Genomic DNA, 16,549 nt, shown 5'->3' on the forward strand with positions numbered 1-16,549 from the left:
GATGGTCATCCAGTTTTAGATGGCCAATAGGCCATTGGTGATATAAGACTAAAGTTCTGAAGAGAGACTAGGACTAGATATACATAGTTCTGGGGGTCACTTGCCAAGAGATGACTATAGAACTCATTGGAGAGAGTATAGAGAACTAAAGGAAAAGGGTCCTGGGACAGAACATTGAGGAACACCTACAGTTAGGGGGAACAATATGGATGATGAACTAACAAAGGGGATGGAAAAGCAGTGGTCAGACAGGTAGGAAGAGAACAAAGAGGAAATAATGTCAGAAAAACTCAGAGAAGAAATTTACAAAAATTACAAAGAAACCTTTGTAACTTTGGAGAGAATAGTTTCAGATAAACACTGAAGTCAGAAACTCATGGATCCACCTAAAACTACTATTACTGTGATTCCTGTCCCCCTCCCCATTCTAATGGATGAAAGATGGTATTGGTGATCAGGAGCTCATGTGTAACACCTTGGTGTAGAACAGATGGATTTGTGGCCAGCATTTCCAAAGATATCTTCGAAAATATTACTCCCTGTTCTCTATTACCTGCTTATAACAATCAAACTAGCTGATGACACTAACCTGACAACAATATAGCAGGTTTTTTGTCAGAATTAAAAAAAAAATAGTACATTCAGACAATGATCAGTAGATTAAATCCAAGTGAGTTCGGTTCCATCTTTAAAATACATAATGGGCCAAAGTAAAATGTACTTTATAAGAATTGTCTACCATCTTATATTATCTGGCATGGTCTCCCTCACATTATCATTTGTAAATAAGAGTTCTCATATTTATCCATTCAAAATCCAAATGTGGTTGCCCTACTTTGGTATGAGGCAGATATTTATTTGTGTCATAGTACTCATTGTAACTATCTGATAATCTTCAATGAGCTCAAGATTAGATAAGACATTTATTTAGGGAAGTGTTTATAATTATTGGTTTCCTCATATTTTTATTTTTCCTATTTTAAGAGGAATATATTGAAAAAATCACCAAAAAGAAGTAAAATCAGTAATTGTAATGATCCCTTTTGGAGAAAAGCTGATGAAATCTACTTCCTCCCTTAAATGAAGAGATAAGGTACTACAGGTAAATAAAGTTGCATACATTGCTTATAGTGGCCACTGTAATTTTTTCATAGGATTGTAGATTTTGAGCTAGAATAGACCTCATAGGTCATCTAGTCCAATCCCCTAATTTTTGTTTAACTTTTCTATCCTAAGGGAGGATACAAATGGTTGGAGGGCAGGGTAAGTGCTGCAAAAACTCAAAACGTAACCCTAAAACATTTTTTTAAAAATTTATGACCACACACAATCAGATTTTACTTAAGATTTAGAACAAATAGAAAACAAAGTTCAAATTACACAATTTTCTGTTTTAATTCTGTATATGTGTCAAGACATACCGTACGGTGGATCTCCTTCAAACAATTCATGAACGAGGTTGTCAAAGTCATAGGTAATTTTCCGAAGAGCTGCAAATCCATGCCCTGAGCCATACAGGATATCATCTTCATGTTCATCTTCACGTTTCAAAATTCCTCCAAATGCCCAAGTAAATGCAAACACAAAAATCTTATCAAGCATTAAGCATAATTTTTCAGGATTTCTCTGAAGAAACCACTTTGACTCCTCTTTATCTTCTTCATCTTCCTGAGTTTGTCTACAGTGGGGAATGAAAGGATTTGGAAGCACACAGAAGGAATGAAAGGATGATAAAGATTTACTTAGATGTATACTTCTACTTAAAATTGTCATTAAATATTTCTGTGGCATTAGGTAAAAAGAACAAAGTACAATTACGAAAATTTAAGAGTTGAGATGTGACAATTATTTCTTATTCAAAAGGTAAGATATTACATAAAAGGAATATTCAAAGTCTTTATAACATTTGCAAGCTTTGGGTTTTCCTTTCTTCTAAGATAAAACTTGATTTTTGAGTATGCAAAGAAGAAGCATCTGTGATTTTGTTACTATCAATAAAGGGAATTCCTGCTATTGAAATTCCCACTATCAAAAGCTCAATATCTGTGATTTAATAGATTAAGTCCTAGGGAGGTGCCTTAGGCATTGACAGGTTAAGAAACTTGCACAGGATCCTAGAACAAGTCTCAGAGTTGGGATCTGAACACAGGCCTTCCTGACCTTACACTTGTCAACTCTGTTTACTAAGCCAAGCCTACATTATTTTTTTAGTGATTTTGTGTAAAAATATAATAATTAAGAAAATACCACTAATTTTGAAATTTCTTTTTCCTAGCTCATAGAATTTCACCTGGGAAGGAGGTTTTGAGGTCACTTAGCAGAATCTATACCTGAGCGGAAGTTTCCCTACAGTATACTGTAGAATAAGCCATCCAGTTTCCAGTTGAGGACCATTAGTGATGGGGAACTTGTTACCTTCCATGTCAACTCATTAAAAGAAGAGTTTTCTTTAAATTATCTCTGCAGCCTCTGTCCCTTGCTTCCCTTTGTATCCCTTGGGATCAAGCAGAACAAGTCTATTCCCTCTTCCACATATTAATGAATTTAAGAAATTTAGATCATGGGGAGATATGACTAGTCTGCCACAAAAAAAGAAAGACTGTAAGGTTCAAGTGGGTTGAAAGGTATGTTAGCAATTTTCTGAATTTCAGTTCTTCAAAATCAACTGCTTCCTTTGGATGATCCCAAGGAATCTGTAGCTCAACATGGCTGAAATGGAAGTCATTGTCTTCAACCTTATACCGACTTCTCCTGCTTTTCTATTTTTATTGAGAGTACCACCATCATTCTTTCTGTCCCCCAGATTCATAACCTCAGAGTTTTCTTCAACTCTGCCCTCCCCCCCATTCATTCAGGTGCCAAGTCTTGTTCACTATGCCTTTATAACATATGATATCCTTCTCCTTTTCTCCTCCCATAAGGCCACAATTTTAATTCAGGCTCTCATCACCTAACTTATGAATGATTATAATAGCCTCTTAATAAGAATGAATGGGAGAGGTGCTATAGACCTGGTGAAGAACAAACATATTTTCAAAAAAAAGAGAAGCAAATGTACTCTATAAACCAGTGGCATCAAATTCAAATAGAAATGGAGGGCCACTAAATCATACATAAGGATACCTTTGAGCTGCATATTGACTTAGAAAACCACATATTACTATTATCTATGTTTCATTGTATTTTTATCTATTTTGTTAAACATTTCCATTTCCATTTAATCTGGTTTGGGCCATACTCAGGAGTGTTACATGCCATGCAGACCCACTGGCTGTGTGTGTTTGATACTACTGCTATAAACTATACATTAGCAAGCTAAAACATCAATTTCTGGCAAAACTCTAGGACACATTGTGAAAGAGATTTCATGTACACTTAGAACAGGAGGCAGTGACCATGAAGAATGGCAACATGCCAGATTCAAGTTAACCTTCTGATAATATTATGATTGGCACATCAGCATATGCTGCAGGTACAAGATACTTCATTTGTCAATGGACAAGAAGAAGGGATGTTATCTAGTTTTCAACAGGCAATTCAAGGACAAGTGTAATGAGAGAAAATTTCATAGGAATAATTGTAAAATTTTACATTTGGGTTAAAAAAATCAACTTCTCAGATACAAGATGGAGAAAGCATGGCTAGATAGAGTTGTTTGAAAAAGAGCCACAGATTTCAGTCTGAATAAAAAATGTAATATGGTAGCTTCAAAAGCTAAAGTGATTAGGCTACGTCCAGGGAGACATGGTATCCAGAAAAAGGCAGGTGATGGTCACTCAATTAATAGGCGTTTATCAATCACCTACTACATACCAAACACTGTGTTAGGCATAGGGGATAAAATTTAAAAATTTTAAAAAAAAAGAAAAAGAAAATGATCCCTACTCTCAAGGAGCTAAACATTTCATTGTACCATGCTATGGTCAGACAATACAGGAAATATTTCTTTCAGTCCTGGGTGTCACATTTTAGGGAGAACATTGATAATAAAGAACCCAAAGGAGACTAACCTGGATAGTGAAGGGCTTACAGATCAAGCCATGAGGAGTATCTGAAGGAATTAGACCCATTTAAGCCCTAGAGGAAATACTTCAATAGGAAATGACATTGTTTTCAAACATTTAAAGGGCTGGCATATGGAGGAGGGATTGCCCCCAGAAGTCAGAATCACCCCCCAGAATTTTGCAAAGTGGAAAACTTAGGCTTGATGTTAGAAAATAAAAAACAAAAAATTTGCCAACAATTAGAGTTATCCCAAAGAGCAATAGGTTGCCTTAAGAAGGTTCCCCCTCTCTAGTAGTCTTCAAGCAAGAGGGATGTCTTGTTGAATATCTTTATTACAGAGATAATTCAAGTATAGGTTGGTCCAGATGGTCTTTGGTATCTCTTCAAAATCTGAGATTTTGTGATACTGGCTATGATTTTCTTGACTCTTGACTATTACCTGACTGATCTTCTGGCCACAGAATCTGAGGAGGGACCTGACTTATCTTGGCTATAGCCTTAAATGAATATGGATGATTGAAGAGTAAGACGATCATGCTTTTTTACATCACTTATTAGAATCATCCTTTTAAAACAACAACATTAAATAATCTGGCAATAGATCCTTAGTTATGTATGTGTTATAAAGGGTTTCAGATGGATTAATGTTTCTTATTACAATTATTTTTCTAGTTGTTAAAAAAATTTAAAAATGATTCTCCAATTCTTTAAAACACTCTTCCTTCCTTTTTAATTCTTTTTAATTAAAATTCAATTCTTTTTAATGTCATCATTATTTGAGCTTTACCTTCAGACGATTCTAAAATGAGACATTATTCTGATATTTACCAGCAAGTGTGACTGTACATAATATGCATGGAATACATACTATGGAAAACAAACGTATACTAATTACTAATTATAACTACCTTTAACTGTTATCTAAGTTAGAGGTTGGTCTTTGCATGCTGGAGCCAGCTAGTTTAGTCTCCAGAGAGCCTATTGTTAAATTATCATTGTGAGCATTTACACCGAAGAAATTAGCAAATGCTACATATCAGGGCTTGATTTATTGTTTTGTAAATTGTCCAAACTTCAGAAAGTGATGGAGAAGATGTTAATAATGGAGATTAAACTTAAAAGCAGGCTATCTACATATTCCTTCCCCCCTTTTCTCCCAGAGCTGGTTATTAAATATGTACTAGCACATCTATTTATAAGCAACATTGGCATGAAGTCTTAGGACTTCATAATAGGTACCAGTGAACAAAATTCTTCTCATGTGGCCCTAACAGCTCCAACAGAGCTGTTTTCTACAATAGCAGAGGAGAGTGGACATTGTTTGATGCACTGCAATTTCAATTTAGTAAGATTACAGTTAATAAGATTATAGGGCAGCTAGTGGCACAGTGGAAAGAGTGTGGGGCTCATCTTCCTGAGTTCAAAACTGACCTACTTATTAACTCTGTGATCACGGGCAAGGCACTTAACCCTCTTTGCCTCAACTTCCTCAACTGTAAAAATACACTGGAGAAGGAAATGGCAAACCACTTCAGTATCTTTGCCAAGAAAACTTCAAATGGAGTCATGAAGAGTTGGACATGATTCAAAAGATCAAAAACATCAAAGATTATAATAATCTGAAAAGACTGCATGATGATTTATTCCTTTCTCATGTACTGGTTCAATGAATTCAAACAGTACTTACTACAGCAATAGCTAGGCTTAATAATGGAAAGTTTTCTTTGATAATTATGCACAAGACTATGATAAACCTATGACGAACCAATTTGAAGTAGGTTCTATGAATATATTGGTTCATTACAAAATCTTGATTTGTGACTGACCTTTTTATTTTTTCAGCCTTTGGACGTCTGAATTTAAAACCGTATTTACTTGTTAGGCTTGGTCCTGCCATAAGAGTTGGTTCAGTAGCTGGAAAAAGGGAAAGGAAAACTTATTGTTTTTTAGCTGTCAATTTCCCATCATTTGAGTTAGCTAAGCAAAAAAAAAGTTATCATTTAAGTTTCAAAATGTGGTGAAGACATTTGTAAAAACACTGACCTAGATTTGCCTTTTCAGATTGATTGGGAAGTGAACAAGATGACCCACTAGTCAGCTGTCTACATTTTCACATTAATTCAAGGTGTACATCTTTATGAATTGTAGAATGGGGTTCTCCTATGTAATCTTCAAGTGTTATATAGACATATTTTTTAGGATATAAAATGTTTGCCTTTGGTTTATAGACTTTTGCTTCCAGATCACATTTAGCAGGTATGACCGAGTGTTGCTACATAATACGGATGTTTTTCCTAAATTGTGTTCTACGTAACCTTGGCATTCCATGAGATAGGAATATAGGCTCTATGAGAAAGCGCTGATGTTTTATTTTAAAAGCCCACAATAGTCCTTGGGTAGGGACTGAGCTATATTAGGAGGACAGGCAGCAGCCAAAGCCACAGTTTGGTGGTAATTGAGATAGATAGGATAGATATTTAAGTAGGTAGGTAGATAGATAGATAGATGGAGGTGATAGATGATACCCATTATATTGATACATAAACTGTTATATGTATACATACAAAGAATAACAACAATGCTGCTGCTGCTAATAATAATAGTAGCAGCAAATATTCATATACTACTTAGTATGTGCCAGGAACTGTATTAAATGCTTTACAATCATTATCTCAATTGGTCTTCACAAAAATCCTGAGGATGGATGGTGGGGAGGTGGTATTATTATCCTCACTTCATAGCTGAGGAAACTGAGGGAAACAGGCTAATGACTTTCCCAGGGTCACTCAGCTAGTAAGTATTTAAAGGCAGATTTGAATTTAGGTCTTGTACACACACAACCATATATATACATATATACATACATGTACATTCATACATACATACATACACACATATGTGTATAAATTTCGAAGGACATTAAAGAATCTGAGATGGATAGGAAAACTGTGAATCATATATTGAAGTAGGTATGCAGGGGCACAGGAGATAATAGTTTAAAAGTGAGTATAATTACCGGTAAAGACTGATGACATAACTCAAGTGTCACATTTTGAAAAGTCGAAGGAAGATCTTGGTGAGATCATGGGGAAATGTCTTTGAGGAGGGAGTAGACAGCCCCATTCTCTACCACTATTTTCCACTGAGTTTGGGTCAGTTTATGGAGGGGGAGAGTAAAGCAGGGAACAAAGCCATGTGTAGTGGAAATACACATTGCTCTGTGCTCCTGTGATGTTTCTTAAATTTCGTTTAGTAACCTGACTCCATTGTGTAACTCTGTCTTATGACGTTGTAGTATGATATAGTTTTAATTTGCCGGTAAGTTACTAGCTAGCTTACTGCTCCTCCCACTCTCTCCCTCCCACATGCTTTAGCTTTCTCTGTTTCCAGTTAAGAGACCATCCCCTACCTTGTTTCTTGGCATAAGACCATTACTGTCTGCTGTACTCAAGGACAGAATAGTGGGGAGGTGGTCTCTTATCCTGCACTGGGGGAGAGGCACCCTCCACTCCAGATGCCCAATGTCAAAACATTGTAGATGGGTGGAAAATGTCTTTGAAGATCCCTATTCAAAAACTCCAAATTATTATTAGTCTCTTCACTGTATGAGGCTGATAAACCAGAGATCAGCTCTTCCACTCTATAGGTATTTAACTCCCTCTTCCACAGACCCCTAGGTCATTCTCCCTCTTTCACCTTCCCAGTTCCTTGCTATAGGTTTGACTGCTCATGATAATGGCTCATGTCCTCATCAGGGGTAGTTGCAGGTTCCTTGACTGCCAAACCTTCAGGGGCAGGACTACCTGCCTTTACTGAGCAGGACAAGGACTAGGGGCCTGAATTCCATGCCTCAGTAACAGGGAATTCCCCTCCTATAGAGTCTCTTAGATCTCTGAGCCATTGACCAAGAGGTATAACTAGTTTCTCTTGGGTCTGTGCCCCAGTAGAAGGGAGTTCTTTTTCTTCATGGTCAAGGGCAAGGCTTGTACTCTATATCTACACACCATGATCTATAGCTGTGAGAAGATTCTATGGAGAGATTAAAAATAGGTTCCAGACAAATTTTCACACTGCACTATTTTCTGGGAGTTCTGAGGGGGAAAGAATTTGAAACTAAAGTGAAGCTTAAGAGAAAAATAAAAGAGGTATATCATCAATGTATCTGATTTGTTTAATTTTTATTATACAGAGGTAACATAAAAATTTTCAAAAGTTCAGGAATTATATTGTTATTAGGACATTTATAACATATATCTCTTTCTCCCCTCCCTTTCCCCCATCATTCCCAGAAAGGTGATATAATGGTTAGACTTCTGGACCTGGAGTCAGGAAGACCTAAGTTCAAATCTGCCCTCAGACACAGTTTTGTGACCCTAAACAAATCTCTTCAATTTTATCTATGAATAGCCCTCAAAAGAGTCTCTTCATTTAAGCTGGACCAATCTGTTTTTACTCTCCTATATAATATGTCCTAGTTTCTGCTTTTATGCTTTACATATACCATCTAGTATTCCTGTGATATCTTTTAGTAGTCTCTCCTTTATTTTTTCTATATGTAACTTCAAAACATAGCTCAAACCTTCTTCCCTATTCAACCCCACCTGATCATTTTTAAACTATATCTTTTATGAATCCTATCAGTTTTCATGTATTTAATTTGTGATTATTCTGATTTGCATGACTTCTGATTTGCACACAACTTGTTAATAAGTGTCATCGTTCACATCCAGAATGCAAACTATTGGTAGGGAGAGATGTATATTTTCTTTCAAATTTTACCCAATAGGCATTCAAGAAAATTAACTGACTTGAGTAAAATTATTTGGAAAAATTATTCCACTTACATTTCCCAAAAACTCCATTCTTTTCCATGAAACTAAAATAAGCATCAAGAATCTTGCAGAGATTCATTAAAATTGGTATTTCATGTACAGAAAACGGCTGCATACTATTATTTTTCCTTAAAAAGAGTAGACCTTCTTCCACACTTTTTTTAAACATTCGTTCAAGATTTTCTATGCCATGTGGTGGAAGAAGTTTTGAAACTTTTACAAGCCATGTCTTAACATATGGCTCCCATCCTAGATCAGCAGGATCCTAGAAATTAAAAAAAAGTAGTATGAGATCAGAGACTAGGTATATATTATTCATAACATATCACTATCAAATGAAAATTTACCATGGAAATACAGATTCTTCATCATAGGAGTGCCTAGAATTATCTAAGAAAAATATGAATTTTATGATCACTTTACATTTTCTAATGGTGGTTGGGATGTGGCTTTTCTCTCTGCTTTTTTCTTCCCTCTCTTATTTCTATTGACAGAAATGGGATGGGAGAATGTATTCCAGGAGCTACATTAGGATGTGGCTATGGCTGATGTGGAGGCTAGAATAAGCAGAACATCACAGAAAGCATGGTCTACAGTATCCTCTGGTCCCGAGGACCATGTTACTTCCACTATCTGACAGAGTTTGCTGACACTAATCAACTCCATGGTTAAAGTCGGCTTCTAGGCTCTGCTACTGTTTATTCCTTCCTAACAGTAATTCTAGGCAAAACTGTAAAGGAGGCAGAGTTGGTCTTCCCCACATCATATGGGTGCTAATTTTTGTTTGTCTTTTTCCCCTTCATAGGGTCCTTTCCCCAACTTCTCGTCCACTAAAGCCCAGTGCCTTCACACTCTCTCCTTCCTCCCCTTTCTCCAAATGTATTCTCATATTGGTACTGGTCATTGCCCCTGAAGATAGAGCATGCCTTCACCAATATTCATATGACTAAAACAACTTATGTGTTATCCCTCCAAAGAGAGTTTACATTTTTAACATGAATCAAAAATTAAAGATAAAATGATTCTTGGTTCCAATTATGGAATTCAGATTTTTGAGTGAAGGAAGATTTGGGGGAAAACGGAATGGTGATATTCACCAGTTACCTCTGATAACCACTGATTTTGCTTATGGGAGGGTCATTCCTATTTCTTACCTAATTGAGCTATTCCACCTAATTTACTTGACAAAAGTCAAGGGTTCAACAACTATACATATCAATTAGCGTTATACAGAGAAACTGTGTTCTCTGGTCATAAACTTCATCCCCATATCTTCTCAAGTATAATCCCAACTGAAATTTTAATGGCATCCCTCAATATTCAGTCAACTGTCTTGTATATGTATATGTGTGCCACTTAATGACAGGATATAAGGGATGAAATACACATGATTCAGGGTAGTCTCTCACCAGTTTCCTGCTGTTGATAACTGTAGTGGTACCTTCCTAATTAAATCACCTCAGCTTCTTACTTTCCTAAAATCCCTTCAGGACTCAGCTCAAGTCCTTCCTTTTGCAGGAGGCTTTTCTAAGCTCCTTGCCACCTCTCCAGCTGCTAGGATCTTCCCTTCTCTGATTACTCTCCATCTACTGTGACTATAGCTTGTACATACCTAGATATTTACATGTTGCTCTTCTTGTTAGAACATGTTCCTCTTAAGGGCATATTTGTCTTTCTTTGTACATTCCATTCTTAGCACATAGTGCCTGGACTATATTAGGGAAGCACTTAAGTGCTAACTGACAAAACAGTGTGTTTTAACTATGAGTGATGTTAGCATGCAGTGACAACAATAATACAGTCATTTTTATAATAGTTTACAATCATTTTCTAAATAGATGTTTCTAGTCTTGGATTGGAAAAACGACAACCACAACAACAACCCAGTAGGTCTTGGGGACACAATTTCAGTAGTACCAATGGCTTCCTCCTAGACATAAAGGGGCAAATAAACCAGAGTTTTAAAAATATGTCTGAAAGGAAGTTTACTTTTTACAACATATTCTCTTAATAGGAAAATTATTCCTAGAATCCTACCACATAGACCATTGCACATCGAGTGATAGTAGCAGGGCTGGCCTGAGAGAGATTATCCACTTCAAAAATCATCCGTATGCTATCAGTTAAAATGATTCTCTCGCTGTTCGCGAGGCACAAAGTTTTGTTGTCATCTAGCACAGTGTTTAGATTTTCTATCCATATGGTGTCAACCGGGCCATCAAACACTATCCACTGCCAATCTGTAATTGTCATATCTGTAAAATTAAAACAAAAGTTTATTTTATGGTTCACAGAATGTGTTTAATTTTGCTCTAAATATAACTTATAAATGTCAACCTTCTTTTATTATATGACCTCAATTATGTTTGTTACTTAGAAAGTTTATTTTCTAATCAAGGTAAAAGCTAGTAGCTTAGAAAATATTTTTAAGTGTTGCAAAAAAGTTTTGAAAAGTAATCTAAACTTATCTCAGTTAAGTCCTAACTGTAGAAAGGCAATTCTTCCCTTATTGAGCTTCTATGGCACTCCCCAAATTGGTTGTTTTAAATAATTTCTTCTCAATTTTCCTCTCTTACTTCCTCTTTCTCCTTGTTTTGCACTAACTCTCCAATACTTTAATGACAAAAGAGACCATTTGCCATGAACTCCCTCATTTTTCACAATCTCAATCAACCTTGACATCATCCTCAATTCTTTCCCTTTGCTTGAGTCTCTAATGAAGAAGTGACTTTTCTCACTAAGGCCAATTTGTCTACTTGTGCCCTTGACCTTCTCTGCTCTGGTAGCTTGCCCCTTCTATCATTCTTCATCTCTCTAATTTTTAACCTCTCCCTACCTGTTAGTTTCTCTCATGCCCATGAGCTCTTCTTCCTTTGCTTGACCCTACTATCTCTTAAAGGTACTAGCCTTTCTTCTAGCTGAAATACTAAAAAAAATTTTGAAAGTTACCTTCTACCTCTCTCCTTTCACTTAATTATCAACCCATTTAGTGACTGGGCATCCATCATGACTCAAGTGAAATTACTTTTTCAAGAATTTCCATTGATCTCTTAATTGTCAAATCTGATGGCTTTTTTCTCAGGTCCCATCTTTTTTGACCTCTGCTGTCTCTGACACTGCTGCCAACTCCCTTCTTCTAGATATTCTCTCTTCCATGTGTTTTTGTGACACTACTCTCTCCTGGTTTTCTTGTCTGGTTTCTTATTCTCAGCCAGGTCTAAGAAACTACCCTGGTAATTTAGATTCAATACTGGCATGAATGAAATATACATAGTTTTATTCAACAGGTAACATGAAAAGATTTGCTCAGCAAGGAAAGGCTACTCATCAAAGAGATGCATCTAATATACTATGAGTTGATCCAAGTGAACAAAAATTGCTCACTTGTATTTACTGTTTTATATTTCTCTTAATTCTCATGTTTGTATTTCAAAGTTTCTACTCAGCTCTGGTCTTTTTATCAGAGGTTCTCTACTTCATTAAAGGTTTGTTTTCCCCACTGTAATATATTGAAATTTTCTGGGTAAATTATTCTTGGTTTTAAGCCTATATCATTTGCCTTCTAGAATATAAAATTCTAGGCTCTCCACTCTTCTTGACTGGTAAGTTCTAACTCTTGTGCAATCTTAATTGCGGTTCCTTGGTACTTGAATTCTTTCTTTTGAGCTTATTAAAGTTTTTTTCCCCATTTGAGTTGAAAGCTTTGTATTTTGGCTATAACATTCCTGAGAATTTTCATTTTGAATTTTCTGGTAGGAGATTGTTGATGGATTCTTTGTATTTTCACTTTGTCCTCTTGTTCTAATGTATTTGAGTAGTTTTCTTTCATACTTTATTTAAATATGATATTTAAGTTCCTTTTCTGGTATGGCTTTTAGGCAATTCAGTGATTTTAGAATTTTCTCCCTTTGATCTGTTTTCTGTCTGTTGTTTTTCATTCAAAATGCCCTATATCTTCTTTTACTTCCTTTAAAAATTTTCCTTTAATATTCTTTGTTTTCTCATAAAGTCATTAACTTCTATTCATGTCATTCAAATTTTTACCAATTATGTTACATGGAAAAGGTTTTGTACTGAGTGATATGTTCTTCAAGATCACATAGGTTAGATAGGTCAGGAAACCAAAAATTTTCAGAGGATAAACTAAAGATTGTGTTCTGACATTTGGATGTATTCTCAATGGAAGACCATAAGGCAATATAATATAGATGAAAGAGTACTGGAGGTGGAGTCACAGTACCTTACCCTGAATCTCTGTTACTATGCATGTGACTTTGGATAAGTCATACTCTCTCTAGGGTTCATTTTCCTCATCTATCAAATTGAGACTGGGGTAGGATTGGAATTCAACTCTAACTCTGTGATCTTATGATCTTTGATTGATGAAAAGACATGAAAAGAGTCACACTGAACATGAAGGTATATATAGGTTGTGGTCTGCACTGGTGGATCAACTAGATACACTGACAAAGTCATGAATTCACTCAAGGATCCAAGCACTACAAAAATAATGCAAAATTATTCTAATACTTTAGGATTCTGTGATTTTGTCCATGTGGATGCTCCCTCCACTGATAATGACTGTAGTACCTTTGGATAGTGTTCTTGAGTTGATGTGTGCAAAAATTTCAATCCCCTATCTTAAGAGAAAAGATATATAGTCATATTATGAGACTCAAAATTGAAACCTTTCCGGCTTACTAAGGTTTGGGAAGCTTTTGATCCATTTGTATTCCATTTAAGAAGTCAGGGTCCTATTCATGCCACAATTTTACTATATAAAATCTAAATAATACTGTGCAAATATGTGAAGGATGTATGATTTTGTCTTCATGGTGAGCTCCCAGATCAGAACCCAGTTATATTTCAAATAAGTCCTACAGAGTTTTCTTAAGTTCGTAAAGTTTAAGGGTTTTGCTTAGGATAGCATAGCTAATAAGGGATTTTATGGTTCATTTGACCAGCAAATTGGAGGACTAGACATTTTCTGCAGGGCTCAGTAAATCTCAAAAACACTCCCAAACCCCAAAGAGGAATATGGCATTAGAAGTAGAACAATGATTTCTGAATCCACAGAATTAGAAAGCAAGAGACTCAACAAGATAGAAGCCTTATGAATGAACAGCAGTGCTAATCCATGACACTCTTACATATAATGGCCCTATACTCTTAGTAAAGTATGATCAATAGTCTTGTACACTAGGATCCATTCAGGATTTTCCTTCTGCTACATGGTCTCTGCTAGCTCCTACTCTTTCTCCAATATCCTGTTTCAATAAGGGAAGAAATCTGATTTCCTACTGCTTTGAGTGGCTCCTAGAGGGAATTCCAGAGATTCAGAGACTCTGCCAGGAACATCCACCCACTCTCTACCAATCCCACAAAAAAAATAGCAAAAACTGATTCATCCTAGCAAGATAATTAAAGAATGGAGGTGAATTAGGATAAGGGCAAGTGGCAGCTCCAGACCTTAAGGAATGAATTCAGCTAAGGCCAGTCTTGCCTCTTAGAAGCTAATTGGGGAAGGGGCCAAGATTAGCAAAAAATTAGTATGGAGAGTAAATCCTCCATCAAAGTGGGTAGTGTCAGAAAATGAGTGACAGGGTTCTTGCATGATTCAAGAGAGAAATCTGAATTTTGTATGAAGAAGTTAGAAGAATACACAGAATTTATACACAGCAGAGATAATAGGCAGCATAGAGTTCTTGGTAACAAGTCCCCCCAAAGAAGCAAAAGAGGGCCCAAAGGATTAGAAATACAAATATACTGAAGTGAAGGATAATATAGAAGAAAAGCTAATAAACATCAGAGGTGCAATTTGAACTCAAATCCTTACTCCAAACCAAGCACACCATTCATTATGTATCACTGCTTCTACTACACTCCACTATAAATTACTTTTTGCTATACATATTCCTGCTTCTTGCATGCTATAAAATAAGAAAAATGATAAAAAGAACAATGAAAAATGTTATATAATAGAGATGAGCAAAGTTTCTGTTTGTTTGATGTGTATCTTTTATGTTATCTTCTCAGTTTAGTTAGATCACTTACATTGATTATTCTCTGAAGGCTGAATATCTTTCTCTGTTTCATCCTCATCCTCATATTCATCTTGGATAAACTCTTCTTTGTCACTAGGATCAAGTACGAAAATCTAAAATATATTAAAAATTAACATTTATATTATTTGACATATCGTAATTGACTGAAATGTAGGATAGGATTGAACATAAGATAACTATTCCTTTTTATATTTCAGAAGTAAAAAATTAGCTAATTGATAGAGCCATACATGGCAGATAGTAGATTGATAACAGGCCTTGGAATCGATAAGTCTTGGTTCTGACACATATTGGCTGTGTAATCTTTGGCAAATCACTTAATGCTGCAACTCTCTAAGAATATGGTACAGAGCAGATACCCAGTGCATTGGTAGAGGGCAGAAAGAGTTTATTTATCGATAGTTTCCTGTATCAGTGAAATCACAGGCCTGGATCACATGTCACATATTAACTATCTCACAAGGCCTCACTGGTAGTCATCTTGGCTTGTACCTTGATAGCAAGTTGGATTCAAAGATAATACTGATGAAAATATTTTTTGAAAAAACTCAACAAAACATCTGTGACATGCCCCAGTTGCATTAAAGATTAGATAAATCTTTAGTTTAGTTCAGAGTGCTACATAGGTATCCAAACTTATCTGCCAATTTCCCCAAAAAACTCTGGTCCCCTGGATCAGCTGAAATCTCTACTTCATTACTGCCTCTCACCATATATTACCTTGTAATCAGGTTTCTGCTCCTACAACTTTTTATACTGAAACCATTCTCTCCAAAGATCATCAGATTATGAAATCCTACAATTTTTTCTCAGCCATTATGCACCTCAAAATTCTCACGTGACTTGGCTTATGAAACCACACTGTCCTAGTGTTATCTCTCTAACCACACTTCTTTCTCCTTTGCTGGCTTCCCTTCTTCTCTGTACCCTTATATCAATGCTGTCAGAATGGGGATCAAACTAGAATCTCATTGAAAGTAGTTCCTATTCATTCAGAAGAAGGTGACAAAATGATAAGCCTGAGCATGAACAACACCTACAAACAAAAGACAATGTCAGACAGAGTGATTAATGATGAGCCTTGATATTAAGTATGCTATTTCTGTGCAACAATGACAACTTAAAAGTCAATGCTAGAAATATACAAAATACCAAATTCAGGGAGCTAGGCAGAAAAAATGTGGTTTGAGCTCTGGTGATAGGTTTAAAGTCAAGGTGTGGTTTAAGAGGACAATATGGCAAAAAATATTTCAAATTCCATTGAGTGATATTATTATGGGTCTAATGACAGTTGAATACAATGGGGGAATTTCCTCATTATCCCATATACTTATTTATAAATCCTACCACATCACATTTCTCTTTTTATCTATGTACATTTGGAAGTTGAAGGGATCTTAGAGGCTACCTTGTTCAGTCTCCTCATGTTATACATGTTAGAGGGAAACTAAGACCCAGGGGAGATTAAGTGCCTAACTCAAGGCTATAAAAGGAAGAAGTATATTTCTTGCCTCAAGTCAGTTTATTATTCATTCTGATCTAAAGATTTCCTTTTAGTATGTCATCACATATAGCCATCTTGTTCTTTGTGGTTTTATTAAAATAGTATTTTATTTTTTTCCCCAGTTACATGTCAAGAAAATTTTT

At 35.8% G+C, this 16,549-nt stretch overlaps 1 protein-coding gene across 1 annotated transcript in view; it reads right to left on the minus strand.

Annotated features, from left to right (window-relative positions):
• DNAH14 (dynein axonemal heavy chain 14) overlaps positions 1–16,549 on the minus strand; it is a 404,178-nt gene that overhangs the window by 202,677 nt on the left and 184,952 nt on the right. Inside the window, exons 40-44 of the mRNA XM_072647720.1 lie at positions 14,892–14,994; positions 10,875–11,092; positions 8,850–9,102; positions 5,832–5,919; positions 1,422–1,678 (exon numbers count right to left, since the gene is read on the minus strand). Coding sequence (XP_072503821.1) covers positions 1,422–1,678; positions 5,832–5,919; positions 8,850–9,102; positions 10,875–11,092; positions 14,892–14,994 — 919 coding nt within the window. The remainder of the gene's footprint in view (positions 1–1,421; positions 1,679–5,831; positions 5,920–8,849; positions 9,103–10,874; positions 11,093–14,891; positions 14,995–16,549) is intronic.

This window comes from Notamacropus eugenii, chromosome 2, assembly GCF_028372415.1.
Source record: "Notamacropus eugenii isolate mMacEug1 chromosome 2, mMacEug1.pri_v2, whole genome shotgun sequence".
In the NCBI taxonomy this organism is placed as follows: domain Eukaryota; kingdom Metazoa; phylum Chordata; class Mammalia; order Diprotodontia; family Macropodidae; genus Notamacropus; species Notamacropus eugenii.